This window comes from Hylobates moloch, unplaced genomic scaffold, assembly GCF_009828535.3.
Source record: "Hylobates moloch isolate HMO894 unplaced genomic scaffold, HMol_V3 SCAFFOLD_251, whole genome shotgun sequence".
In the NCBI taxonomy this organism is placed as follows: domain Eukaryota; kingdom Metazoa; phylum Chordata; class Mammalia; order Primates; family Hylobatidae; genus Hylobates; species Hylobates moloch.
This window is the reverse complement of record NW_026652526.1, coordinates 4975-32329: the sequence shown is the minus strand read 5'-3', so window position 1 is coordinate 32329 and position 27355 is coordinate 4975. Positions and strand designations below refer to the sequence as shown.

At 49.8% G+C, this 27355-nt stretch overlaps 1 protein-coding gene across 1 annotated transcript in view; it reads right to left on the bottom strand.

Moving 5' to 3' along the window:
- Positions 1-27355, bottom strand: part of LOC116464174 (myosin-14) — a 38195-nt gene that overhangs the window by 8118 nt on the left and 2722 nt on the right. Inside the window, exons 5-16 of the mRNA XM_032147443.2 lie at positions 24734-24946; positions 24036-24180; positions 22675-22881; positions 20807-20911; positions 20565-20717; positions 19117-19365; positions 13986-14198; positions 11030-11242; positions 9648-9809; positions 8306-8434; positions 7363-7451; positions 6997-7120 (exon numbers count right to left, since the gene is read on the bottom strand). Of these exons, the coding sequence (XP_032003334.2) occupies positions 6997-7120; positions 7363-7451; positions 8306-8434; positions 9648-9809; positions 11030-11242; positions 13986-14198; positions 19117-19365; positions 20565-20717; positions 20807-20911; positions 22675-22881; positions 24036-24180; positions 24734-24946 (2002 nt within the window). The remainder of the gene's footprint in view (positions 1-6996; positions 7121-7362; positions 7452-8305; positions 8435-9647; positions 9810-11029; positions 11243-13985; positions 14199-19116; positions 19366-20564; positions 20718-20806; positions 20912-22674; positions 22882-24035; positions 24181-24733; positions 24947-27355) is intronic.

Genomic DNA, 27355 nt, shown 5'->3' with positions numbered 1-27355 from the left:
GAGAGCCAAACATTAATCAAATAAAAAAAATCAGTAATAAATATTCTGCTAGTTTTATTAGCACAGTAATTCTCAACCAAGAACATTATGGGAGTGTTCCTGATTATTCCAGCAGCTGGAGATGAGAACCCTTTCGGCCCCATGCCCCTGCTGCTTCCTGTCTCTGAACATGGATGTGTGCGGGTGTCATCCCACACAGGCGTCATGAGTTAACAAAAGGCAAACATCACTGTCAGTAGCACCTCGGTCAAGAAAGAACGTTGCCCTTCCAGAAGCCCTTTCATGCACTCATCCTAATGACAACCTCTTCCTTCTCTCCAAAATAGCATGTTATCCTGACTTCTCAGGTCCTCACTTCCTTGTATGTCTTTAGTTTTATTACACACAGATGCCTCCCTAGATCCTATAGTTGAATCCTACCCATTTAAAAAAGTAGATGTATGTGGGTTTTGTTGTTGTTGTTGTTGTTTGTTTGTTTTGAGATGGAGTCTCACTCTGTCGCCCAGGCTGGAGTGTAGTGGCACGATCTCGGCTCACTGCAATCTCTGCCTCTTGGGTTCAAGCGATTTTCCTGCCTCAGCCTCCTGAGTAGCTGGAATTACAGGTACGCACCATCACACCTGGCTAATTTTTGTATTTTTAGTAGAGATGGGGTTTCATCATGTTGGCCAGGCTGGTCTCAAACTCCTGACCTCAAGTGATCCACCTGCCTCGGTCTCCCAAATTGCATTAACAGGTGTGAGCCATCACGCCCGGCCAGATACATGTCTTTTAAGTCTCTTTTAACCTATAGTTCCCTTATCCATCCCTTTTATTCCTTTACATTTTTTTTTTTTTTTTTTTGAGATGGAGTCTTGCTCTGTCACCCAGGCTGGAGTGCAGTAGTGCAATCTCAGCTCACTGCAACCTCTGCCTCCCAGGATCAAGTGATTCTCCAGCCTCAGCCTCCCAAGTAGCTGGGACTACAGGCACACACCACCACACCCGGCTAATTTTTGCATTTTTTTTGTAGAGATGGGATTTCGCCATGTTGGCCAGGCTGATCTCAAACTCCTGACCTCAAGTGATCCGCCCACCTCGGCCTCCCAAAGTGCTGGAATCACAGATGTGAGCCACTGCACCCAGCCTATTTCTTACAATTTATCTGTTGAAGAATCTAGGTTGTTAGACTCGTAGAGTTCCTCTTGGTCTGGATTTTTCTGATCACACACTTACGGTCTAATTCAGCATTTATTTATCTCTCCTCTATGTTTCCTGGAAATTGGCAGCTGTGTCCAGGGACTTTATTCTTTCTTTCTTTCTTTTTTTTTTTTTTTGAGACAGGGTCTAACTCTTGTCCCAACTGGAGTGCAGTGGCACAATTGTAGCTCACTGCAGCGTCAAACTCCTCGGCTCAAGCGATTCTCCGGCCTCAGCCTCCTGACTAGCTGGAACTATAGGTGATTTTGTTGTTGTTTTTTTTTGGTAGGGACAGGGATTCACTTTGTTGTCCTGGCTGGTCTTGAACTCTTGGCCTCAAGCAATCTACCTGCTTCAGCTTCCCAAAGCGCTGGGATTACAGGTATGAGCCACTGCACCCAATCTTTCTCTCTTATTTGTGAATTTTTTTTCTTTTTTTTTTTTTTTTTTCAGATGGAGTCTCACTCTGTCGCCTAGGCTGGAGTGCAGTGGCTCGATCTTGGCTCACTGCAACCTCTGCCTCCTGGGTTCAAGTGATTCTTCTGCCTCACCCTGCCAAGTAGCTGGGACTACAGGTGCCCGCCACCATGCCTGGCTGATTTTTGTATTTTTAGTAGAGACAGGGGTTCACCATATTGGTTGGGCTGATCTTGAACTCTTGACCACGTGATCTGCCAGCCTTGGCCTCCCAAAGTGCTGGGACTACAGGTGTGAGCCACCGCGCCTGGCCTTATTTGTGAATTTTCAAGAGAATTTGTACCTGTGATATTGCTTTGTGTGTATACTTTGTGTGTGTGTGTGTGTTGGGTTTTGTCCATGATTCCTTGATCAAAATTTGCATAGCCCTTTTAGAGTAAACAGAACCTCTCTCTCTAACCTCCTCCTGCCCCCTCTTTCACCTGCACAAGGCAGAAACACTAATCTGACTGTGGGTCACAGGACCCTCACTTCAGAGGGGGAAGGAATGCTGCATAGAGAAGCCAGGAAGAATCTGAACAGACAGGCCTTGCTGGGTTTAGATCGGACCCTTTTTATCCAATCACATTTCTACATGGTTGTTAATCACACCTATCCAGTGACGTCTCCATAAAAGGCCCAAGAGGACAGGGTTTGGGCAGCTTCTGGAAGCTGAACATGTGCAGTATCTGGAGGGTGGCGCTCCCAGGAGGGCATGGAAGCTCCATGCTCCTCCCCCGTGTCCTGCCCCATGCACCCATGGGGGTCTACTCAGAACCTCGGAATGTGGCCTTAGTTGGAAATAGGATCTTTGCAGTTGTAATTGATTAATGTGAGGTTACACTGGATTAGGGTGGGCCTCAAATCTGATATGGCTGTTGTCCTTTTAAGAAGAGATGAGGGCCAGGCAATGGTGGCTCACACCTGTAATCCCAGCATTTTGGGAGGCCGAGGCGGCGGATCACCTAACGTCAGGAGTTCGAGACCAGCCTGGCCAACATGATGAAACCCCATCACTACTAAAAATACAAAAAAAATTAGTCAAATGTAGTGGTGGGCACCTGTAATCCAGCTACTCAGGACGTTGAGGCAGGAGAATCACTTGAACCCGGGAGGTGAAGGTTGCAGTGAGCTAAGATTGGCCCATTGCACTCCAGCCTAGGCAACAAGAGCGAGACTCCGTCTCAAAAAAAAAAAAAAAAAAAAAGGAGATGAGACAGAGCCACAAAGATGGGAAAATGCCTTGTACAGTTAGAGCCAGAGATTGCAGTGACACATCTACAGATGAAGAAACAGCAGGGACTGCCAGCACCCACCGGAAGCCAGGGGAGAGGCACGAACAAGAGGAACCAACCCTGCCCACACCTTGATTTCAGACCTCTGTCCTCCAGGACCACGAGAGAATACATTCCCGGCCGGGTGCGGCGGCTCACGCCTGTAATCCCAGCACTTTGGGAGGTCGAGGTGGGTGGATCACTTGAGGTCTGGAGTTCGAGAGCAGCCTGGCCAACATGGTGAAACCCCGTCTCTACTAAAAATACAAAGATTAGCCAGGCATGGTGGTGCATGCCTGTAGTCCCAGCTACTTGGGAGGCTGAGGCAAGAGAATCACTTGAATCCAGGAGGCAGAGGTTGCAGTGAGCCGAGATCGCACCACTTCACTCCAGTCTGGACGACAGAGCAAGACTCCATCTCAAACAAACAAACAAACAAACAAAAAACAACAGAGAGAATAAATTCCTGTTGCTTTAAGCCACTGTGTTTGTGGTAATTCGTTATGGTGGCCCTAGGGAACTAACACAGCAACTAATTAATATTTTTTAACATGTTGCTGTGAACTCATGAATTTAAACAGATTTCAAGGGATTAAATCAGTTGCAATTATTTTCCTCATTGAAGCTCAAGTTGCCCCACTTTGGGCCAGCGCGAGGCTCTTCACGTTGACTTCTGCGTGCTCTTGACATAACTATACTATCTTCCCTGCTAATGGGTATCACAAAATGTTCTGGGTTACTCTTGTTCATTGCCTGCTCCAGATCTGGAATCAGCCACTTCGGAAGAAGCTCCAGTTTCTTTTCTTTTCTTTTTTTTATTTTTTATTTTTTTGAGACAGTGTCTCACTCTGTTGCCCAGGCTAGAGTGGAGTGGCACAATTCTGGCTCACTACAACCTCTGCTTCCTGGGTCCAGGCAATCCTCCTACCTCAGCCCTCAGAGTAGCTGGGGCCGCAGGCATGCGCCATCGCACCCAGCTAATTTTATTTTTTGTAGAGACGGGGTCTTACTGTGTTGCTCAGGCTGGTCTCAAACTCCTGGGCTCAAGCAATCCTCCCGCCTCAGCCTTCCAAAGAGCTGCGATTACAGGTGTGAGCCACTGCGCCCAGCCAGCCCCAGTTTCCTTTAGAGGGAAACAGCATTTCCAGATCACAATGTGGACATAGGGATACTCATTGCTACTGGGTTCCCTGTTTCTAGGCCTTTTGGGTGGTCAGAGAGACTGGATCTGTATAAAATATATCACCAGTTCATGTGAATATGATGAAGTCAAATTGAGAACTACAGGTTTGCTTAGTTTTGTTTTTAAACTTTTTTTTTTTTTTTTTTTTGAGACAAAGTCTTGCTCTGTCACCCAGGCTGGAGTGCAGTGGCACGATCTCAGATCACTGCAACCTCCGCCTCCTGGGTTCAAGCAATTCTCTGCCTCAGCCTCCCGAGTAGCTGGATTACAGGTGCCCGCCACCACGCCTGTCTAGTTTTTGTATTTTTAGTAGAGACAGGGTTTCACCATGTTGGCCAGGCTGGTCTTGAACTCCTGACCTCATGATCCACCCACCTCGGCCTCCCAAAGTGCTAGGATTACAGGCATGAGCCACCGCGCCTGGCTTAAACTATTTTTTAAACATAGTTTATCACTTTTCATTTTGAGACAGGGTCTCACTACGTTGCCCGGGCTGGAGTGCAGTGGTGCAATCATGGCTCACTGCAGCTTCGACTCCCTGGGCTCAGGTGATCCTCCCAACTCAGCCTCCTGGGTAGCTGGGACTATAGGTGTGTGCCACCACACCTGGCTAATTTTTAAATTTTGTGTAGGGATGGAGTTTTGCCATGTCATCCAAGCTGGTCTTGAGCTCCTAGGCTAAAAGCAATCCACCAAAAGTGCTGGAATTCCAGGCGTGACCCACTGCACCCAACTAAATGTAATTTATTTTCTTTCTCTTTTTATTTCATATATATTTTTTGTAGAGATGGGGTCTCACTATGTTGGCTAGACTGGTCTCAAACACCTGGGCTCAAGCGATCCTTCCATCTTGGCCTCCCAAAGTGCTGAGATTACAGGCATGAGCCACCATACCTGGCCTGTTTTTTTTTTTTTTCCAGATGGAGTCTCGCTCTGTCGCCCAGGCTGCAGTGCAGTGGTGCAATCTCGGCTCACTGCAAGCTCCGCCTCCCGGGTTCATGCCATTCTCCTGCCTCAGCCTCTCCGAGTAGCTGGGACTACAGGCGCCCGCCACCATGCCCAGCTAATTTTTTTTTTGTATTTTTAGTAGAGACCGGGTTTCACCGTGGTCTCGATCTCCTGACCTCGTGATCCGCCCGCCTCGGCCTCCCAAAGTGCTGGGATTACAAGCGTGAGCCACTGCGCCCGGCAGTTTTGATTTTTTTTGTTTTTTGTTTTGAGATGGAGTCTCGCTCTGTCCCCCAGGCTGGAGTGCAATGGCGCAATCTCAGCTCACTGCAAGCTCCACTTCCCGGGTTCACACCATTCTCCTGCCTCAGCCTCCCGAGTAGCTGGGACTACAGGTACCCGCCACCATGCCCGGCTAATTTTTTGTATTTTTAGTAGAGATGGGGTTTCACTGTGTTAGCCAGGATGGTCTCAATCTCCTGACCTCGTGATCTGCCCGCCTCGGCCTCCCAAAGTGCTGGGATTACAGGCTTGAGCCACTGCACCCGGCCACACCTGGCCTGTTTTTTTAAAAAAAACTTAATCTCTTCTCTAGGACAACTATATCAAGGTTCTTTGGCGCTGAGTACCCTGATGTCAAGGACGTAGTAGATGACATAGTATCCCATCTTTGATCATTTACTTTATCCCACATTATAAACTCAATGTCTCAGAAAAACAATGCTAATACTATCACCATCAATTAATTAAAGTAGGTTAAAACTTTTTTGCATATTTTCCCCATTCTCTCCATTTAAAAAGTAGTCTTACTACACATAACTGTTGAGCATATAATTATTACCTTTTTTTTTTTGAGACAGGGTCTCACTCTGTCATCCAGTCACCCGGGCTGGAGTGCAGTGACACAATCATAGCTCACTGCAGCCTCAATCTCCCAGGCTCAAGCGATCCTCCCTCCTCAGCCTCCCAGGTAGTTGGACTACAGGCATGCACCACTGCATGTGGCTAATTTTTAAATATTTTGTAGACAAAATTGGAGAATGAGGAGAATCGCTTGAACCTGGGAGGCAGAGGTTGCAGTGAGCTGAGATCGCACCACTGCACTCCAGCTTGGGCAACAGAGGGAGACTCTATCTCAAAAAAACCAAAAAAAAACAAAAAAAAATTACAAAAAAACGAATTAAGAATGCAGACGTTGGTTTGTCCTTGGAAATCCCATCGCTCTGTTGTCTTCTCGGCAAACTCTTACACTTCCTTTAAGATCTCTCAAGGCATCACTTCCACCAGGAAGCCTTCTCTGATTGCCTCTATCCTCCAGGCTAGGTTAGTAGTCCCTTCTAGGTTCCCACAGTGCCTGTGTTTCCTCCATTTTCACTTTATCTCTGTATTGGGATGGTCTGTGTCCACCTTTAGACTAAGATGTGTTTGAGGGCAGAGACTTAGTATTATCCATCTCCAGGTCCCCAGCATAACCCGGAACAGGATCTGGGCCACTGGAATCCTCAGAAAATATTTATAAATAAATATGCAAAGGAAAACATGCTTTTCTCCCTCTGCTGAACTCCAACTTATGCTTTAAAACCCCCAGCCAAATGTCTCTTTTTCCAAATGTTTTCTTGTGACTCCTGCAGAAAGTCTTTTATCTCTCTCTACTGGGCCCAGGAGACTTCCATGATCACACTTGCTGGCCTTTAATGTGACATAGTCCCATGTCTGTTTCCTCCAGGGAACTTCATAGGACAGAAGCCCCACATAATTCATCTTTGGATCCAGCCCTGAAGAAACCCCTCAGAAATACAAATGAATCATGCCTTTCCACCCTTTTAAGAACTCCTATTCAACCTTCAAAACCCAACTCAAATATCCCCTTTCTATATTTGTTGAATAAGAGGACTGAAGATTACAGTCCCAGGTCAGTGGGGACTGAGGCTGGTGGGGGCAGTCAGTCATGCTCACCTGCAGGAGCAGCTTGCGGTAGCGGTCATTGAGCAGCTCCGAGTTGCTCTGCTCCTCCTCCAGCTCTTCCTCCAACTGCCCCAGGCGGCCCTCCAGCTGACGCTTCTCCTCCAGAATGGCTGCCCTAGGGAGACAGGAAGGGGTGGGGATGAGAGGACAGGACGATCAGAGGAGGGTGCCTTGCCTCACACTACAGGACCCTGTGGTTAGCCCCACGCACCTCCCCAGCCTCACATCCCAGGGGCCCCGAGGTTAACCCCGCCCACCTCCCAGCTTCCTGTCCCAGAGCCCAGCCACCTCCAGCCTACCCCAGCTTCACCTCCTGCAGATGCAGTACCTCAGCCTCCAGACCCTTGGGGCACTTACTTGCTAAGGTTGCCATTGGCCACCTCATCTGCCATCTCATCCCGGTCCTGCTGGGCCTGCCGCCGAGCACGGTCTGAGGCGGCCAGTTCCTGTGATGACACAGAGAGGGGTGGCCAGTGGGTGTGAGGAGAAGCAATCTGGGCACAGGTCTCACCCCTTCTCTGTCCCTCACACCTCAAGTCTCTTGGCTTTTTTCTCATGCTGTCCTTGGGTAACCCTGGAATGAGCTTCAATCGACAGACGTCTCCGAAGTCTGTCTCCTGAGCCCCTGACCTGTGCTCACCTCTTGCAGCCCAACCCCCAGGCCCCTCACCCTCTCCACCTTTTACTGCACACAGGTTCTCCTCTCAAACCTGCCTTCTCCAGGGTCCCCCAGTCACCGGGCCAGACCCCCAGTGCTCTCCTCCCCTCCTCCGGCCCCCCTCACCATAGCCTTCTCCCTCCTGCCTTCTGACTGCCTTCTCTGTCCTCTGCATCCCCTCAGCCCTGGTTCAGGGTTCTCTCTCTCTCTCTCTCAATCTCTCTCTCCCCTCTCCCACTCCCCCTCCCACAGCCTTTGTGCCTCCAATCTCTCCACTCCAGTTCAACTGCTACAGAGCTGACCCTGCCCATCCTCTGTTCTGGATCTTTCCATGGCTCCCTAGTGCCCTAGGACAAAATCCCTGCTCTTAGGCTGGCATTGGAGGCCACATGGTAAGCCCCACCCACCTCCCAAGCCTCACACCCAGGGACCCTGTGGTTAACCCTTCCCTCCTCCCCAGGCTCACACCAAGGGACCCTGTGGTTAGTCCTGCCCACTTCCCCAGCATCACACCCCAGCGGCCCCGAGGTTAGCCTTGCCCACCTCCCCAGCATCACACCCCAGCGGCCCCAAGATTAGCCTTGCCCACCTCCCAGCTTCCTGTCCCAGGACCCAGCGTACCCCAGCCTACCCCAGCCTCACCTCCTGCAGCCGCAGCACCTCAGCCTCCAGGCCCTTGAGGCGCTTTTCACTTTCCCGATTCTGGGAGAAGATCTCCTCCCGGGAGCTGCGTGTCTCCTCCACCTCCCGCCATAGCTCCTTCATCTGGGCCTGGGTGGAATGGAACAGGTAGATGGGCTCAGCCTGGCCACACAGCACAGGGAACTCCTCCAACCCCTTGCCAGACCGATGGGGGCTCCTCAGCTCCCGTGAACAAGCAGGGAGTTCTCCGAACCCTGCAGACCTGGGCTCCTGTGTGTAAAGCCACTTGCTGTGTGACCTTGGGCCAGCCTCTCCCACTCTGGTCCTCAAGGGAGGAGGTTGACCTGGCTGAGCCTGGAAGGCAGCCGGAAGCCTGATGGAGCCTGGCTTCCAGTTAGATATACATGGGTTTGAATTACAACTTGGCCATTTCCTTGCTGGGTGACCATGAGCCAGCCACTGCCCCTCTCTGAGCCTCAGTTTACCTACTATTGATTTATTTATTTTATTTCTATTTTTACTTTTTGAGACAGTCTCACTCTGTCACCCAGGCTGGACTGCAGTGGTGGGATCTCAGCTCACTGCAACCTCTGCCTCCCGGGTTCAAGCGATTCTCCTGCCTCAGCCTCCTGAGTAGCTGGGACTACAGGTGCGTGCCACCATGTCTGGCTAATTTTTGTATTTTCAGTAGAAATGGGGTTTTACCATATTGGCCAGGCTGGTATTGAACTCCTGACCTCAGGTGATCTGCCCATCTTGGCCTCCCAAAGTGCTGGGATTACAGGTGTGAGCCACCGTGTCTGGTCAAAAAACCATATGGTATTTTCACTTCAAAAACAAAACCATGGAGGCGGGTAGATCACTTGAGGCCAAGAGTTCGAGACCAGCCTGGCCAACATGGCGAAATCTCGTCTCTACTAAAAATACAAAAATTATGGTGCACACCTGTAATCCCAGCTACTCAGGAGGCTGAGGCAGGAGAACTGCTTGAATCTGGGAGGCGGAGGTTGCCATGAGCTGAGATCACATCACTCACTGCACTCCAGAATGAGACGGTCTCAAAAAAAAAAAAAAAAAAAAAAAACCAACTGAACAAACAAACAAACAAAAAATGAGGAAATTTGACTTAAAAGTGCAGCATTTTAAATGAAAGAAATGTAAAACACAAGAAGAAGGAAGCCAGCCTCTGGGGCATGGATGTTTATAAAGGTGCTGACCCATGTGGATGCTGCCTGTGGGTTGAGAGGGAGGGGTCCGAGCTAGCCTCAGACCCTGGAGTGATGGTTGGGGCTTGAAGACACCAAAGCCTCCCCTCCCTGGCACAGCTCACGCCCGCTCTTACCTGCATCTTGCGAAGCTGCTTCACCGCCTCCTCCTTGCCCTGCCCGGCGGAGGCCATCTGAGCCTTCAACTCCTCCAGCTCTCCCTCCAGCTTCTTGCGGGCAGCCACGGCCAGAGCGCGCTGCTTCCGCTCCTCATCCCGCTCCACCTCTGCATCTCTCAGCTGGAGAGGAGGTCAGGAGGGACCGGGTCAGGCACAGGAAGCCCAGCCTCCCTCTGTGTGCTAAGGACATGGATGTCTGCCCTGGAGCCCCTGCCCCGTTCCCTTCACTCCCTGACTCTCCTTACTTGGTCCCCTCTCTATCCCCACTGCCCCAGCTCAGTCCCCCATCTCACCTAAGCCTCCTTTCTGGCCTCTCATCTCTCCCCTCCAGCCCATTACAACACGTCTCCAGAGCTGACCCTGCTCATAGCCCTCCCACGGTTCCCTAGTGCCCCCAGGGCCAAGTCTTGGACACTCAGCCATGTCTAAGTCAAAGGGGCTAGTAGAGACAAAACCCCACAGAGACCCCTGGCCTTAGGTCACCTGCTCACCTCTCTTCCCTGCCTCCCCAGCTTCTAGCACCCTCCACCCCAAGTCTGTTGCCCACATGGCTCCAGAGGGGTCTTTCCGACACCCAGAGCTGCCCCTGCCCCTCACCACCTAGCAGAGGGAAGACATGGGAAGTTCCTGGACAGAACGAGTAATGAATGAACGGTGCAGGGAGGGAGAGAGCAAGGGAACAAACAAGGAAGCGAGGGAGCGATGACTGAATGGATTGGGGAAGGATGTGGATGGAGGGGAGGGCGGAGGAGCAGGTCATTGAGTCAGTGACTAAGTGGAGTCAGCAGGGGGTGCTGAGGGGCTGGGGTTGGGTAAATAGGGGAGGGGTTGGGTTGGGGAGAGGCGATGGGTTGGAAGGGGGTAACTGGGTGGATGGAGCAGTAGTTGGACATAGCGCTGGTTGGGGGAGAGGCTGTATGTGGGTGGTTGGGGTGGTTGAATAGATGGCGTGGCGATGGATGAATGGTTTGTGTGGTGGATGGAGGATGAATGATTGGGTACAGCAACAGGTCAACAGGATATGTGTGTGGGTTAATGGGTCATGGCAGGTTAATGGGTTGGGGAATAGGAAGATGGTTTTGTGGGAGGAAGATGGTTTGGCTGGCACGAAAGACTGGCAGAAATACTGAGTGGCAGGCAGGTGGGGAGACACTGAGTGGCAGGTGGGTGGGGAGACACTGAGCGGTGGAAGGGTTGGGGAGATACTGAGTGGTGGGCGGGTGGAGGAGACAGAGTGGTGGGTGGGTCGGGGAGACCCCTTGCTGCCCTTCCTGCTGCCTGTACACACGATGGCATACCCCAGCTGGACTGGCACCCTGTGGCCTTCTGTGTGACAATACCTGCTTGGCCAGCTGCCTCCGCCTCTCTTCACCAGCCTCATCACGGCCCTGCAGGTCACGCTCATGCTGAGTCTTGAGAGCCTGCACAGTCACCTCCAGACGCAGCTTGGCATCCTCGGCCGCCGTCAGCTCATCCTCCAGTTCTGTCACCTGTGCTCGCAGATCATTGGCTGCCTGTTCTGCTACCCGGCAGGCTCGTTCCAGCTCATGCACCTGGTGGGGAGGGAGAGTAGCTGCTAGGCACCTGGGTCACTGAGGTGGAGGAGGTTAGGAGCCTAGGTAGAGTAGGGGAAGATTTGATGGGGGATGGGGAGGTGGCAAGTCAGTGTGTCCATCCTAGTTTGTTCATTCATCCATTCAAAATCTGCTGAGCGGTTCCTTCCTAGGTGTCTCATTCAGCATCATCCCAAAATGTATTTCATGAATAACTGATGCTTCATAATTCTATTATCTGAAGCGCTTCAGAGTCCAATACAAGCGTCTGTTAGGTCAGCTGACTCTCACTCTTGGTGGATTATTCCCTGAGTTTTGTAATTTTGCATTGTGAGCTCACTCACTGGGAATTCATCTTTGGGAATCCTGTGTGAATGGGTTCAAGTCACCTAGCTCCAGGGTCATCAATGCTGGTGTCTGCCAGACTCCCCAGGGTGTCACCAACCCACTATCTACTTCTATTGGGTTTTCTGTTTGGGAGGGTCCCTGATCTTTCAGGGAGGTATGAATTAAAACCCCAAATGCTGTGAAAATAGAGCTGGGCTTATGAATTTTCAGAGACTCCCCCTTCACCCCTCTCCTTACTTAACTGTCACCTCCTCAAGGAAGCCTCTCTTGACCCATCAGGGCCTCTCTGCTACCCACGCTCCTGGCACTGGGGCCCCTCTCCTACCTAGCCCTAGTCACAGTGGTCATTTGACATTTGCTTAGGTGGCTTTTTGTGCAACACCCGCCTCCCGCACTGGACCGTGAGTTCCACAGAGCAAGGCCTATGTCTGTGGATCGCCACTGCCCACATGATGATCATTACAATTCTGGTCACTGACAGTATCTACTTTCGGTCCTTGGAATGGGCCCTCTAGCTTCCCTTCCTATTTGGTACTTGCCAATTTATTTTGTTTACTTGAAGGGATCAAACTTTCTCCCATCAACATCCTGTTTCCCACAAGGGCCTTTGGAGTCACTACAAATAACTTGACATTTTTCCCAAGGGACAGACCTTAACGGCTCAAGTATGAGCTGGGTTTTAGCTCCATCATCCCTAGGGCTGCAGGCCAGGTCTGTGTCAGGGAGAGAGGGGTTATCTACAGGCCTGGCTAAAAGCAAAATCGGATCAATGTCTACATGTGTGGAGAAGATAAAGCCCTCATGCATTGGACTCCTAGAAGCACGTTGTTAGGAAAACAAAGAAATAAGGATGTCGAGATGGCATCTATGCAGGAGCTCAACAAATTCTGCCAGTGCCTCCCATCATTAGTGAGGGTGGCCTGTGTCCCTGGGCGTGATCCATAAATGTATTTAGAGGATGAATAAAGGAAGGATGGAGTGGAGGATGTGGCGGGTCATTTTGACCATTCGGAAGGCTGGAACACTGGCTGGGTGAGGGGAGCCTGGGAGAAGCCTTGGGGCACCACCCTACAGGCCCTGGAGGGATATATGAGTTAAGGGAAGACAGAGGCTTGGTGGGAGAGTCTGTGTGTGCTCAATGGAATTGGTGGCAGGCAAAGTGGGAGTCCTCACACTGTGTGTGTGCATGTGTGTGTGTTATGTATGTATGCATGCACATAGTCATGTCTGGGGAGTGGTTCTCAGGCTGTGTGTTGTAGTAAATTCTCTTCATGTTCTCTGAGTATTCACACATATGTGTGGTGAGTAGTTTTCTCATGCTGTACGTGTACATATGCACATGAATAAGTGTATTTAATGGAAAATTCTCAGCGAGGTGCAATGGCTCATGCCCGTAATCCCAATGCTTCGGGAGGCTGAAGTGGGAGGATTGTTTAAGCCTAGGAGTTCAGGACCAGCCTGGGCAACACAGCGAGACCCCATCTCCACAAAAAATTTAAAAAGCAGCCAGGTATGGTGGAATGTACCTGTAGTCTCTGCTACTCGGGAAACTGAGGCAGGAGGACTGCTTGAGCCTAGGAGACTGAGGTTGCAATGTGCCATGATTGCACCACTGCCCTCCAGCCTGGGCAACAGAGCAAGACCCTATCTCAGAAATACAACAAAACAAAACAAAAAACAAACAAAAACAAGTAATAGAAGATTCTCCTCACATCCTGTGTACACAAATGTGAGCATGTGTGCTTTGTGAGCAGCTCTTGTGTTGTGTGTGTGAACACATGTGCTGGATGGAAGATTCTCCTCACGTTCTGTGAATGTCTACATGAAGACCTACCTCTGGTGAATGGCTCTCCTTACTTCCTATGCGTGTGCATCAGCACATGTATTTGGTGGGAGATTCTCTTCACACTGTGTGTGTGTATATGGACGCAAATGTTTGCTGAACAGTCCGCCTCTTGTTCTCTTTTTTTTTGAGACAGAGTCTCGCTCTGTCACCCAGGCTGGAGTGCAGTGGAATGATCTCGACTCACTGAAACCTCTGCCTCCTGAATTCAAGCGATTCTCCTGCTTCAGCCTCCCAAGTAGCTGGGGTTACAGGCACGTGCCACCACACCTGGCTAATTTTTGTATTTTTAGTAGAGACGGGGTTTTACCACGTTGGCCAGGCTGGTCTCAAACTCCTGACCTCAGGTAATCCACCCACCTTGGCCTCCCAAAGCGCTAGAGTGCTGGGATTATAGGAGTGAGCCACCATGCCCAGCCCTCTTGTTCTCTTTGTGCATGAATATATGACTTTGATGGCTGGTTGTTTTTCACGTTCTATGTGTGAAAGCATACATGCATGTACATGTCTCCCCTCACCCAGTGTGTCCCGGGGAGTGGGGGCCCTGCTCACGCTCTTGCCGACGTCATCCTTGCTGCTCAGCAGTGCCTCCAGCTCAGCCCGCAGGGCCCGGTTCTGCCGCTCCAGCTCCTCACGTGCCTCCTGCTCCTCCTCCAGTGCCCGTGTCAGTGACAGGGCCCGAGCCTCACGCTCCCGGCCCTCTGCCTCGGCCCGCTCGCGTTCCTCCACTGCCCGAAGTACAGCTGCCTTCTCCTCTGCCAGAAGCTTCCAGTTTGAGGGAGATGGGGTAGGGGGAAATAGATTAGCTGAAAGGAGTGTACAAGGGAACGGGAAGAGGGAGCAGCCAGGAACAGAGAAAGAGAGAGAAAGAGACAGACAAAGGCAGAGACACAAGAGGGAGGTAGAGGGATTAAAGTTGCAACCGTGTCCCAAACCAGCTTAACTCTTGAATGGATCAAACTGATCAGTCCCTAACTCTATATGTTCAACAGAAGAAAGGGTATTCCTTCCTCTTAAGAGTGGCAGTAGAAAAAAAAAAAAAATATATATATATATATATATATATATTTTTTTTTAAATGGACTTCAACCTTTACTGTTTTTTTAAGACACAATAATCAGCAAATAAACTTATAAAACATGCAAAGAAGAAAAGAGAACAAGACTCATAGTTAAGAGAAAAATCAGTCCATACAAATAGACCCACAGATGACCTATATATTAGAATGTGCACACAAGGACTTCAAGATAAGTTTCAGAATGAGACAGATATAAAGGGTGAAGAGGCAGAGTTATTTGAGGAGGGATTTGAAACTGTAAAACAGAACCACATAGAAATGCCAGAACTGGCCGGGCGCGGTTGCTCACGCCTGTAATCCCAGCACTTTGGGAGGCCAAGGCGGGCGGATCACGAGGTCAGGAGATCGAGACCATCCTGGCTAACACGGTGAAACCCCGTCTCTACTAAAAATACAAAAAATTAGCCGGGCAAGGTGGCGGGCGCCTGTAGTCCCAGCTACAAGGGAGGCTGAGGCAGGAGAATGGCGTGAACCCCGGGGGGCGGAGCCTGCAATGTGCCGAGATCGCGCCACTGCACTCCAGCCTGGGTGAAAGAGCGAGAATCCGTCTCAAAAAAAAAAAAGAAATGCCAGAAAAATGAAATATCTGAAATAAAAGTCATTGGATGAAATTAGTAGCAGACTACTGGAGACATCAGAAGAATCAGTAAACTTGAAAGCAGGTCAATAGAAATTATCTAAACAGAGCAAAGAAAGAGAGAAAGAAAGAAGATTGTAACAGAAATCAATGGAACTTTAACAACCTGAAAAAAGTACCAAGTGGTCATACATACATGCATTTGGAGTCCTAGAAGGTTAAAGAAAAAGCAAAAAAAGAAGTAAAACTGCCTTTGTTCACAAAAAACATGATCATCTATGTAGAAAAACCAACGAAATATATAAAAACTCTATTAGCACTAATAAGTGAGTTTAGCCAAGATTGTAGGATACAAGATCAATATACAAAAATCTATTGTGTCTCTACATACTAGCAATCAAAAATGGAAATGAAAGTAACATCACTTAAAATAGCCATAAAACCATGAAATACTTAGAAATACATCTGGCAAGAGATGTGAAAGATGTACATTGAAAACTAAAAAACATTTCTAAGGTATTTCAACGGACAGATATACCATCTTCCTTGGTGAGAAAACTCAATATTGTTATGATGTCAATTATTCCCAAACTGATGTATAGATTCAACACAGTTCCAGATCGGAAGGCTTTTTGTTTTGGGGTAGAAATTGACAAACTGATTCTAAAATACATACGGAAATGCAAAGGAACTAGAAGAGGCAAAATAACTTCAAATAAGAAGAAAAGGCTGGTGCAGTGGCTTATGCTTGTAATCCCAGCATTTTGGGAGGCTGAGGCAGGCAGATTGCCTAAGGTCAGGAGTTCGAGACCACCTGGCCAACATGGTGAAATCCCGTCTCTACCAAAAATACAAAAATTAGCCAGGTGTGGTGGCGCACACCTGTAATCCAAGCCACTCGGGAGGTTGAGGTGGGAGAATTGCTGGAACCCAGGAAGCAGAAGTTGCAGCGAGCCAAGATCACACCACTGCACTCCAGCCTGGGCGAAAGCAGTGAAACTCTATCTAAAAAAAAAAAAAAAGAAGAGGAAGAAGAAAAATGATTTTCAATAGATATGCAAAAACAAGTCAGTGGAGAACAAACGGTGTTGAAATAGTTGGATATTTATATTCACAAAAATTAACATGGAGCCATGATAGCATCATATATAAAAATTAACACAGAATAAATCACAGACCTAAATGTAAACTTGAAACTGGAAGACTGCCAGAAAAAAAAAACTAGGATAGGCCAGGTGCAGTGGCTCATGCCCGTAATCCCAGCACTTTGGGAGGCCGAGACAGGTGGATCACGAGGGTCAGGAGTTTGAGACTAGCCTGGCCAACATAGTGAAACCCTGTCTCTACTAAAAATACAAAAAAAAATTAGCTGGGTGTGGTGGCATGTGCCTGTAATCCCAGCTACTTGGGAGGCTGAGACAGGAGGAATCGCTTGACCCCAGGAGGCAGAGGTTGCAGTAAGCCGAGATCGCGCCACTGCACTCCAGCCCAGGCGACAGTGCAAGACTCCATCTCAAAAAACAAACAAAAAACAACAAACAAACAAACAAAAAAAGAAAACAAGAAAAAAACAGGATAAAACCTTTGTGACCTTGAGTTAGGCAAAAATTTCTTATATACAATACTAAAAGCACAATCCATAAAACAACAAATTGATAAATTGGACAAAATTAAAAACTTCTATTCTTTGAAAGACTAACAGAATGGAAAGAAAAGCCACAGACTGGACAAAAATATCTGCAAAGCATATATCTGATAAAGAACTTGCATTTAGAATATATAAATAACTTTATTTTCTTTCTTTCTTTTTTTTTTTTTTTGAGACAGAGTTTCACTCTTGTTGCCCAGGCTGGAGTGCAATGGCACAATCTTGGCTCACTGCAACCTCCGCCTCCCGGGTTCAAGCGATTCTCCTGCCTCAGCCTCCCGAGTAGCTGTGATTACAGGCATGCACCACCATGCCTGGCTAATTTTGTATTTTTAGTAGAGACGGGGTTTCTGCATGTTGGTCAGGCTGATCTCAAACTCCTGACCTCAGGTGATCTGCCTGCCTCAGCCTCCCAAAGTGCTGGGATTACCAGGCATGAGCCACCGTGCCCGGCCCATAAAGAATTTTCAAAATTCAGTAACAGTAAAACAAACAACCTAATTAACAAATAGGCAAAAGATCTGAACAGACGCTTCAGCAAATAAGATATATGGACGGCAAATAAGCGTATGAAAAGATCTCAACATCATGGTCATTAGGGAAATGTTAATTAAAACCACCTTTGAGAAAAACTAAGGCTTTATCCATATAGTCCCAAACTGGAAAAAACCCAAATGTTCATCAAAAGGTTAATGAATATCAAAATGTGGCTGATCTATACCACAGGAATAATATCAGCAGCAAAAAACAGAATACATTACTGATATGCAAAAATATGGATGGATCTCAAAATAATTATTTTGAGGCTGGGTGCGGTAGCTCACTCCTGTCATCCCAGCACTTTGGGAGGCCAAGGTGGGTGGGTCACTTGAAGCCAGGAGTTCGAGACCAGCCTTGCCAATATGGTGAAACCTCATCTCTATTAAAAACACAAAAATTAGCCAGGCATGGTGGTGCACACCTGTAATCCCAGCTACTTGGGAGGCTGAGGCACGAGAATCGCTTGAACCCGGGAGGTGGAGGTTGCAGTGAGCTGAGATCGTGCCACCGCACTCTAGCCTTGGTGACACAGCGAGACTCTGTCTCAAAAAAAAAATTATTTTGAGTAAAATAAGCCCATCCCAAAAGAGATTTATGTGAAAATAATTTATATAAAATTCTAGAAGATGCAAAAAATAATAAAGCCTCAATGACCTGTGGACGAGTATTAGAATCAAATCATATGTATTTGGAGTCCAAGAAGAAGGGGAAGGAGAGAGAGTGGGAGATAAAAATATTTGAAGAAATAATGGCTGAAATTTTCCACATTTGATCAAAAACATCAACCCACAGCTACAGGAAGCACAGTGAATCTAAAGCAGGAAAAATACAAAAAACCCACAGCTGGGCATATCACAGTCAAACTGCTAAAAACCAAACATAAAGAGAGAAATCGTAAGTCAGCTAGAAAAACATATTGCACCACCTACAGGGAAATGACAATTAAAAAAAATTTTTTTTAATTTTTTATTTTTTTTTTTGAGATGGAGTCTTGCTCTCTCGCCCAAGCTGGAGTGCAGTGGTGCAATCTCGGCTTACTGCAACCTCTGCCTCCCGGGTTCAAGTAATTCTCCTGCCTCAGCCTCCCGAGTAGTTGGGACTACAGGCACACACTGCCACGCCCAGCTAGCTTTTTTGTATTTTAGTAGAGACAGGGTTTCACCATGTTGCCCAGGCTGGTCATGAACTCCTGAGCTCAGGCAATCCGCCTGCCTTGGCCTCCCAAAGTGCTGGGATTACAGGCATGAGGCACTGTGCCCGGCCTCACACTGCATTTTCTAAATGAATAAAATAAAGCACAGAGAGGTTGAGCAATTTGCCCAAGCCACACAGCCATCAAGAGGCCGAGTTGGGATCCGAACCTCAGGATCGCCTGAGCTGAACTCTCTAAGGTTCTGTGATTTTTATTTCACCCTCAGGCTGCCAGATGCTTGGCATTATTGCCATTTGCTAGATGGGTGAACTGAAGCTGAGATGGAAAAAGCAACTTGCCTGAGGTACCCCGTGAATCAGCAGAAGTGAGATGAGTTATTTGGTTTAATTCTCATAAGCAACCTCTGGGGTACCGAAGGTATTCGTATATTTTGTCATCCAAAAACCAGGGCAGCTCTGAAAGTAAAAGTGGGTGCTACGAGGAATTATGCTGTGGCAAGAGGCATGAATCAGGGCAGAGGGATGTCCTATTTTACAGAGGCCCAGAGCAAAGAAGGGTCTTGCTTCCTGGTCCACTACAACTGCCTAGTTGAGCCATGACAGCATGGATTACTGGTTCCTCACAACGACCCTGGGAAGTGTAGACGGACTTGCTGATTCCCCAGCTGGGTGGACTGAGGTGCCCCACCTGGTCGAACTTGCGCTGCTTCTTCTCCAGGGTGCTCACAAGCTGCCGCTGCTGCTCCAGGTCCACACTGGCGTCGTCCAGCTCCTGCTGCAGCCGGCGGCGGCCCCGCTCCAGCCGATCCACGGCTTCTGTCTTTTCTGCCAGGCGCTGGGTCAGGGCCTCGGCCTCCCGGGCTGCCCGGCGCCGTGCCTCCTCCCCTGCCTCCAGTGCCCCTGCCTCCTCCTCCTGGCGCCGCCGCCACTCAGAGAGCTGAGGGGAGGAGAGAGAGGGTGGTTGGTGGTCATGGCCATGAGTGACCAAGGTGTGAGCTGGTGGTGCTCCATTTCCAGGATGAAGAGACTGAGGCCTGAAGAAAGAGAGGGTCACTCTGCTGGGCTCTTCTGCCTCTGAGTGGTGTGAGGTTGTGAGTACTATGAGCCCTAGTTCTTCCAGGGAATTAAAATTACTCCCTCCAAGATGCGGAGGTGAATCAGACCTGGAGTCTTTCCTGGGGAGGCCCTCGGCTGCTGGGGGAGACACAGCGTCACAGCCAGGGTGATAGGGGTTAAGGTAGCAGTATGGGAGCTATGGAAGTCCACAGGAAGGGCTCAGAATCTGTTTAGAACATTCAGGAGAAACTTCCTGAAGGAGGAGCATTTGAGATGGGTCTTGAAGTATGCATAGGAGTTTGCCAGTTGAAGGATATCTGCAGGCATGTACCATCACTCATTCATTCAATAGGCACTTCTCAAAGCCTACCATACATCAGGCTCTATATTGGGCTGTGCTACAGACCTGGATCTAACTGTGATGGGATTCTAGTTTGAAGGGGCTCTCAGTCTGGTATTGAGACTCATGGGCAGAGACAGTCCCAGCCCAAGGTGACTGGCGTTGGGACAGAAAAGAAAGAGAAGATGGGTCAGGAAACTTCCCACAGGGGAGCCTAATGCTAAGTCTGGAAAAATAAAAGGTTTTTTTCAAATAAAGTAGGAAAGTAGAGATAGAGATGAATACAGCTAAAGACAGGAAGGACCAGAGATTGCAGGGCCTCAAATGCCCAACTGAGAGGCACGGTCTTTGTCTAAGGGTACTGGGGAGACATGGGAGAGCTGTGAGCAGGGGAGGGACAGGGTCAGCTCCAGGTGAAGAAAGAAGCTTCTGGGGCTGTGTAGGGGATGAGCTGTTAGGGGAGAGGCTGGAGGCTAAGAGGAGGATCTAGATGGGAGAGGACAGCGCTCGAGCTGGGGCTGAGCTGGAGCTGGGACAAGGGATGAGGCTGAGAGTCAGTGGGCAGGAGAGCCAGGGCTGGGCACAGGCTGTGGGGGGTAAGGGGGAGTCAGAGAAGAGAAAGGCACCCATGGGTCTGGCCTATGAGAAGGTGGGCAGCGTGGCTGTCCCTGAGCTGGGGAACCCAGGAGGAGCAGTGAGGGGGCTGTGCCTCCCTGAAGTTCTTACGTAGGGCTGCTCACCTGGGCCTGGGCGGTCTGCAGTTCACGGCCCGCCCGTTCCCTGGCAGCTGCCTCCTCCTCCAGCTGCTCACGCAGCCCGGCTGCCTCAGCCTCCATGGCTCGCACCCGGGACCCCAAGGCCAATTTCGCCCTGGTCTCCTCTTGCAGCAGCTCCTGTAAATGGAGGAGATGGCAACGTCAGGTGTGGTCGGGAGGACAAGGAGGGGAGGGTGATGGTGGAGCCGAAGGGCAGGCAGGGTCACCTGGGCATCGTGCAGCTGGGCTTCTGTGCTGCTCAGCTCCTTGCTAAGACGGATGGTTTTGGACTCAGCCTCGTTCAGCGCCCCCGACACATTCTCCAGTTCGGCCTGCAGGGAAGGGACAGGGGAATGAAGCCCTCCAATCATGGCTTCCACCCAGCGACCCCATCTGCCTCAAATCCCTACCACACTGGCAGGAATGTGAAATGGTACAGCTGCTGTGGAAAACAGTCTGGCAGGTCCTCAGATGCTTAAACATAGGGTTCCCATATGACCCAACAATTCCACTCCTAGGTGTATACCCAAAAGAAATGAAGACATAGGTCTGTGCAGAAACTTGTACAGGAATGTCCACAGTGGCATTACTCACCATTGCCAAGAGGCGGGACCAGCCCCAATGTCCATCAATAAATGAATGGATAAACAAACATGGAATATCCATACAACGGGCATTATTGGGCAATAGAAAGGTATATGGATCTATTGCGTGGTGTTGTTTTTTGGGTTTTTTTTGTTTTTGTTTTTTTTGAGACAAAGTTTCACTCTTGTTGCCCAGGCTAGAGTGCAATAGGGCAATCTCGGCTCACTGCAACCTCCGCCTCCCAGGTGCAAGTGATTCTCCTGTCTTAGCCTCCCAAGTAGCTAGGATTACAGGCATGCACTACCACACTCGGCTAATTTTGTATTTTTAGTAAAGACGAGGTTTCATCATGTTGGTCAGGTAGCTGGTCTCGAACTCCTGACCTCAGGTGACCCACCTGCCTCCACCTCCCAAAGTGCTGGATTACAGGCATGAGCCACCGCACCTGGCTGGTGTTTTAAAAATTAAAAAATAAAAAAGGAATGATGCTACAAGCTGCAACACAGATGAATCTTGAAACCGTTATGTTAAGTAAAAGAAGGCAGCCACAAAGACCACCCATATATAGTAGGATTCCATTTATATAAGATCTCCAGAATGGGAGATCAGTAGAGACAGAAAGGAGATTAGTGGTTCCCTGGGTGGGGTGGGGGAGAAGTGGGGGATGATAGCTGAAGGGTATAGGATTTCTTTTTGGGATAATGAAAATGGTCCAAAATTAGATTATGGTGATGGCCGTACCACTCTGTGAATATACCAAAATCCATTGAATTGCACACCTTAAATGAGTGAATTATTATTACTATTATTATTATTTAAGGTGGAGTTTCACTCTCGTTGCCCAGGCTGGAATGCAATGGCGTGATCTCAGCTCATCGCAACCTCTGCCTCCCGGGTTCAAGTGATTCTCCTGCCTCAGCCTCTCGAGTAGCTGGGATTACAGGCATGCGCCACCACACCCAGCTAATTTTGTATTTTTTTTTTTTCAGTTAGAGACGGGGTTTCCCCACGTTGGTCAGGCTGGTCTCGAACTTCCAACTTCAGGTGATCTGCCCACCTTGGCCTCCCAAAGTACTGGGTATTATTATTATTATTTTGAGACAGGATCTCACTTTGTTGCCCAGGCTAGAGTGCAGTGGAACAATCATAGCTCATTGCAGCCTCGACCTCCCAGGCTCAAGGGATCCTCCTGCCTCAGTCCCCTGAGTAGCTGGGACTACAGGCACATGCCAACATACCTGGCTAATTAAAAATTTTTTTTTCTGAAGATGGGGTCTCACTATGTTGCCCAGGCTGGTCTCGAACTCCTGGGCTCAAGCAATCCTCCTGCCTTGGCCTCCCAAGTGCTAGAATTACAGACATGAGCCACTGTGCCCCGACTTGTACATGATTATGTTGGAAGAGCTAAACAAGACAATTGGTTTGATATGGACCAAATAGAAGCCCAGAGAGGGCAGGCATGTCACCAAGGTCACACAGCAGAAACCCCTGCCCTGGCCACACCACTTACCTGGGCTCGCTGCAGCTTCTCAGCAGCCTCTGCTTGTGCCCTCTCCCCGTCACCAGCCCGGCCCTGCACCTCCTGCAGCTGTGACTCCAGGCGGCGCCTCCGCTGCTCACCCTCCTGACGTGCAGTCTGCAGGCTGCTCAGTTCTGCCCGCAGCTCGGACACCTCGGCCTCCAGGGCCAGCCGGGTCTTCTCCCATGCACCTTTGCCCTGGTGTGGGAAGGAGATGAGCAAAGATCTATGAGGCCTTTCCTGCACCAGGCCAGGCACACTCCCCTCTCAAGGCCTTCGCACTGGCTGTTCCCTCTGCCTGGAACACACTTCTCCCAGTGAACAAATAGCTCATCCCTCACTCCCTCTTTTTTTTTTTTTTTTTTTTTTGAGACAGTGCTTCACTCTCGTTGCCCAAGCTAGAGTGCAATGGCGTGATCTCTGCTCACTGCAACCTCTGCCTCCCAGGTTTAAGCGATTCTCCTGTCTCAGCCTCCCAAGTAGCTGGGATTACAGGCGCCCACCACCACACCCGGCTAATTTTTTGTGTTTTTAGTAGAGATGGGGTTTCGCCATGTTGGCCAGGCTGGTCTTGAACTCCTGGCCTCCCAAACTGCTGGGATTACAGCCGTGAGCCACCATGCCTGGCCCATTTTTTGTTTGTTTTTTTGAGATGGAGTCTTGCTCTCTCACCCAGGCTGGAGTGCAATGGTGCAATCTCGGCTCACTGCAACCTCTGATTCTTGGGTTCAAGTGATTCTCCTGCCTCAGCCTCTCAAGTAGCTGGGACTACAGGCATGTGCGCCACCACGCCCAGCTAAATTTTGTATTTTTAGTAGAGATGGGGTTTCACCATGTTGCCCAGGCTGGTCTCGAACTCCTGGCCTCAAGTGATCTGCCTGCCTCAGCCTCCCAAAGTTACAGGTATGAGCCACCGTGCCCGGCCACTCCCTCAGTTTTTTATCCTGATGTCACCTTCTCACAGAATACCTCCAAAGCCTCCCTACTTAAAAACTCACCCGCCTTAGAATTCTGATCCCCTTTTCCTGTTCATTATGGCCCCATAGCACTTATCACACAATATAAACAAGGTGTTTATATTGTTTACTCTCTGCCTCTCTCCCTAGAAGGAAAGCTCCACAAGGGAAGGCAGTGCTGGTTGTTGGGTTAACGGCTGGTTCCCCAGCAATGCTCCTGGAATATAGTCCACACCCCATTAATGCTTACTGAATGAAAGATGCACATGAATGCGTGACGAAAGGGGCCCAGGGAGACGAGCAGGCCTAGAACCAGCCAGCGGTACCTCCTCCAACCCTGTGTCCTGCCCTGCCCTCCCCATGGCCTCTCTGCCCTGTCCCCCTGCCCCAACCTACCCTCCGGGCCTGCTCCAGCTGCTCCACCAGCTCCCCCAGGGCCTGGCCGTGGCGCTGCCTCAGCTCCTGCACTGCCGCCTCGTGGATGCGGGTCTCCTCCTCCAGGGTCTTCTTCAGCTCCGTCACCTCCTGTTCCCTCTTGGACCTTTATTGGGGGAAGGGAGAGGGGAAGGGAATTTCAGAGCAGAGGAAGGCAGGGGCTTTGGGGGAGCTGGTTGTTTCTCCTTTTCATGTTTCCTTAAAAAATGAGGGCCTCATGTTATGCTCCCCAGGAGATCTGGGTGGTGACACTGTGGAAGGAGTGTGGCTTTAAGGGTGAACTCCTATTCACCTTTCAAAACCCTTTTCCAAAAGGCCCTTCCTCAGCAAACTCTTCCTGGATCTCCCATAGACTTGGTTTAGGGGTCTTCACTTATCACCCACAATGCCCCGTGTTACTCCACTAAAGCACCCCTTGTTCTGGGTTGAGATTGTCTTTGCCTGAATCTGCCTCCCCTGAGACTGGAAGTTCCCAAGGGTAATACCTGGGTCCGACCCATCTCTGTCCCCAGCTTGACCCAGGCCGGACCTAGAGCTGGTGGTTCATGAACAACTGTACGATAAGTAAGCCTCTGTGTAGACAGAGACTTTGCACCTAAGTCCTTCCCTCAGCCCTGTACGTGCACAGGCTGTGACAGCGGCCTGCCACCGGGCCTCACCGGAGCTCCTGCTGTGCGTTGGTGGAGTCCAGCGTGTCCTCTAGCTCACCCCGCAGCGCCTCCAGCTCCTCGCCCAGGTCCCGGCGCTGCTTCTCCGCCTTGGTCCTGGCCACGCGCTCAGCCTCCAGGTCCTCCTGGGCCTCGGCCAGGGCTGCTTGAGCCTCCCGCAGGGATTTCAGCAGCTGGGCCCGGGCCCCACCCTCGTCTTCTGCCCTGGGGGTGACAAGAACCATAGAGTTGGTACAGGGGCACGCAAGGGTGGGGCAATGATTTCTGGGGACAGAAAGGCTGGATGTGGGCTTTGGGGGTGGCCAGTCCCAGGTTCGAATCCTCTCTCTACCACTAGGCACTTGGCTCCAGTACTAATTTGATTTTTTTGAGAAAGGGTCTCGCTCTGTTGCCCACGCTGGAGTGCAGCGGTGCGGTCGGTGCAGTCACGGCTCACTGCAGCCTCAAATTCCCGGGCTCAAGTGGTCCTCCTACCACAGCATCCCATGTAGCAGAGACCACAGGTGTGGTCCACTATCCCTGGCTACTTTTTTTTCCCCCAGAGAGATGGGGTCTCACTATGTTGCCCAGGGCCGGTCTCGAACTCCTGGCCTCAAGCCATCCTCCTACCTCGCCTTACAAAGTGCTGGGATTGCAGGAGTGAGCCACTTCGCCCAGCCTGACTCATTTCGAACCTCAGTTTTCTTAGCTGTAAAGTGGGAATGACAGCAACAGTAATCGTAGGAGACACTTAGTAAGTTCCTGCCTCATGCCAGTGCTTTACTTGTGTCACCTCACATTTAACGTTCCTGCCAAATGAGGACACTGAGGTCCAGCGCGGAGAAAGCATTTGCCGAGGTTACCCGGTCCGTGAGTGGCTGGGTTGGCCCAGAGTCCCTCCTTATAGCTCTCACAGGGATGTGGCTTCCTGTCCCTTCACGCAGTGTCATTGCAAAGAGAAGCTGGATCTGGGGGCAGCACCAACTGGGACCTGGGGGTTAATGGCTCAGGGAGCCACACAGGCCTGGCTTAGTATCCTCTCCTGGCCCCCTGCTCCAGCAAGTGACTTAAGAAGGGCAGGGTCCTGGTTTGTGGGAGGACATGACGATGAACACTCCCCTTTACCAGGGTTGCTGGGGAGATGGCGATAAAAATAACTAAAGCACAAAAGGCCACATGTTGTATGAAATATCTAGAATAGGCAAATTCTATTTAGACAGAAAGTGGATCAGAGGCTGCCAGGCTGGGGAGAAGGAGGGATAGGGAGTGGCTGCTTTCTTTCTTTCTTTCTTTTTTTTTTTTGACAGAGAGGGTCTCGTTCTGTCACCTAGACCAGAATGCAGGGGCACAATCATAGCTCACTGCAGCCTCGACTTCCCAGGTTCAAATGATCCTCCCACCTCAGCCCTCTAAGTAGCTGGGACTACAGGCACGTGCCACCATGCTTGGCTAATTGTTTTAAGTTTTTTGTAAAGACAGGGTCTCATTATATTGCCCAGGCTGGTCTTGAATTCCTGGGCTCAGGCGACCCCCCTGCCTCCTCTCAGAGTGCTGGATTATGGCGTGAGTCACTGTGCCTGGCTGTGATTGCTTAATACATACAGGGTTTCCTTTAGGGGGTGATAAAAAAGTTCTGGAAGCCGGCACAGTGGCTCATGCCTGTAATCCCAGCACTTTGGGAGGCCGAGGTGGGTGGATCACCTGAGGTCAGGAGTTTGAGACCAGCCTGACCAACATAGTGAAACCCTGTCTCTGCTAAAAATACAAAAATTAGCTGAGTGTGGTGGTGGGCACCTGTAGTCCCAGCCACTCGGGAGGCTGAGGCAGGAGAATTGCTTGAACCCAGGAGATGGAGGATGCAGTGAGGCAAGATCACGCCACTGCACTCCAGCCTGGGCGACAGGGCAAGACTCCAGCTCAATAAAAGAGAAAATGTTCTAGAACTAGATAGAGGTGATGGTTACACAGCATTGTGAACGGGCAAAATCTACTGAATTGTACATTTAAAAAATGGTTACTTTGATGTGAATTTCACCTCAGTAAAAAAGAAAAAAATTAACAAGAGTAATAAAAGTAGCAATAGAAACATGCGGCATTTATTGAGGGCTCAGGGTATGCCAAGCGTCTGAAGAGCACTTTCTTCTTTAACCCTCGCACTAATCTTAGGAGTAGCGTCTACAATTACCCTATTTTATAGATGAAAAAACTGAGGTTAGAGAGGTGATGTGACTTGTGTGAGGGGGAGAAGCCAGGATTCCAATCCAGAAGTCAGACTCAAAGATATGTGTTCACGGCAGGGTGCAGTGCCTCAAGCCTATAATCCCAACCTCAGCAAATGGATCACCTGAGGTTGGGAGTTTGAGACCAGCCTGGGCAACATGGTGAAACCCCGTCTCTACTAAAAATACGAAAATTAGCTTGTTGGCGGGCGCCTGTAATCCCAGCTACTTGGGAGGCTGAAGTACAAGAATCGCTTGAACCTGGGAGGCAGAGGTTGCAGTGAGCCAAAATCACACCATTGCACTCCAGCCTGGGAAACAGGGCAAGACTCCGTTTCAAAACAAAACAAAAAAAAGATGTGTTCTTAACCACACACACACACACACACACACACACACACACACACACACACAC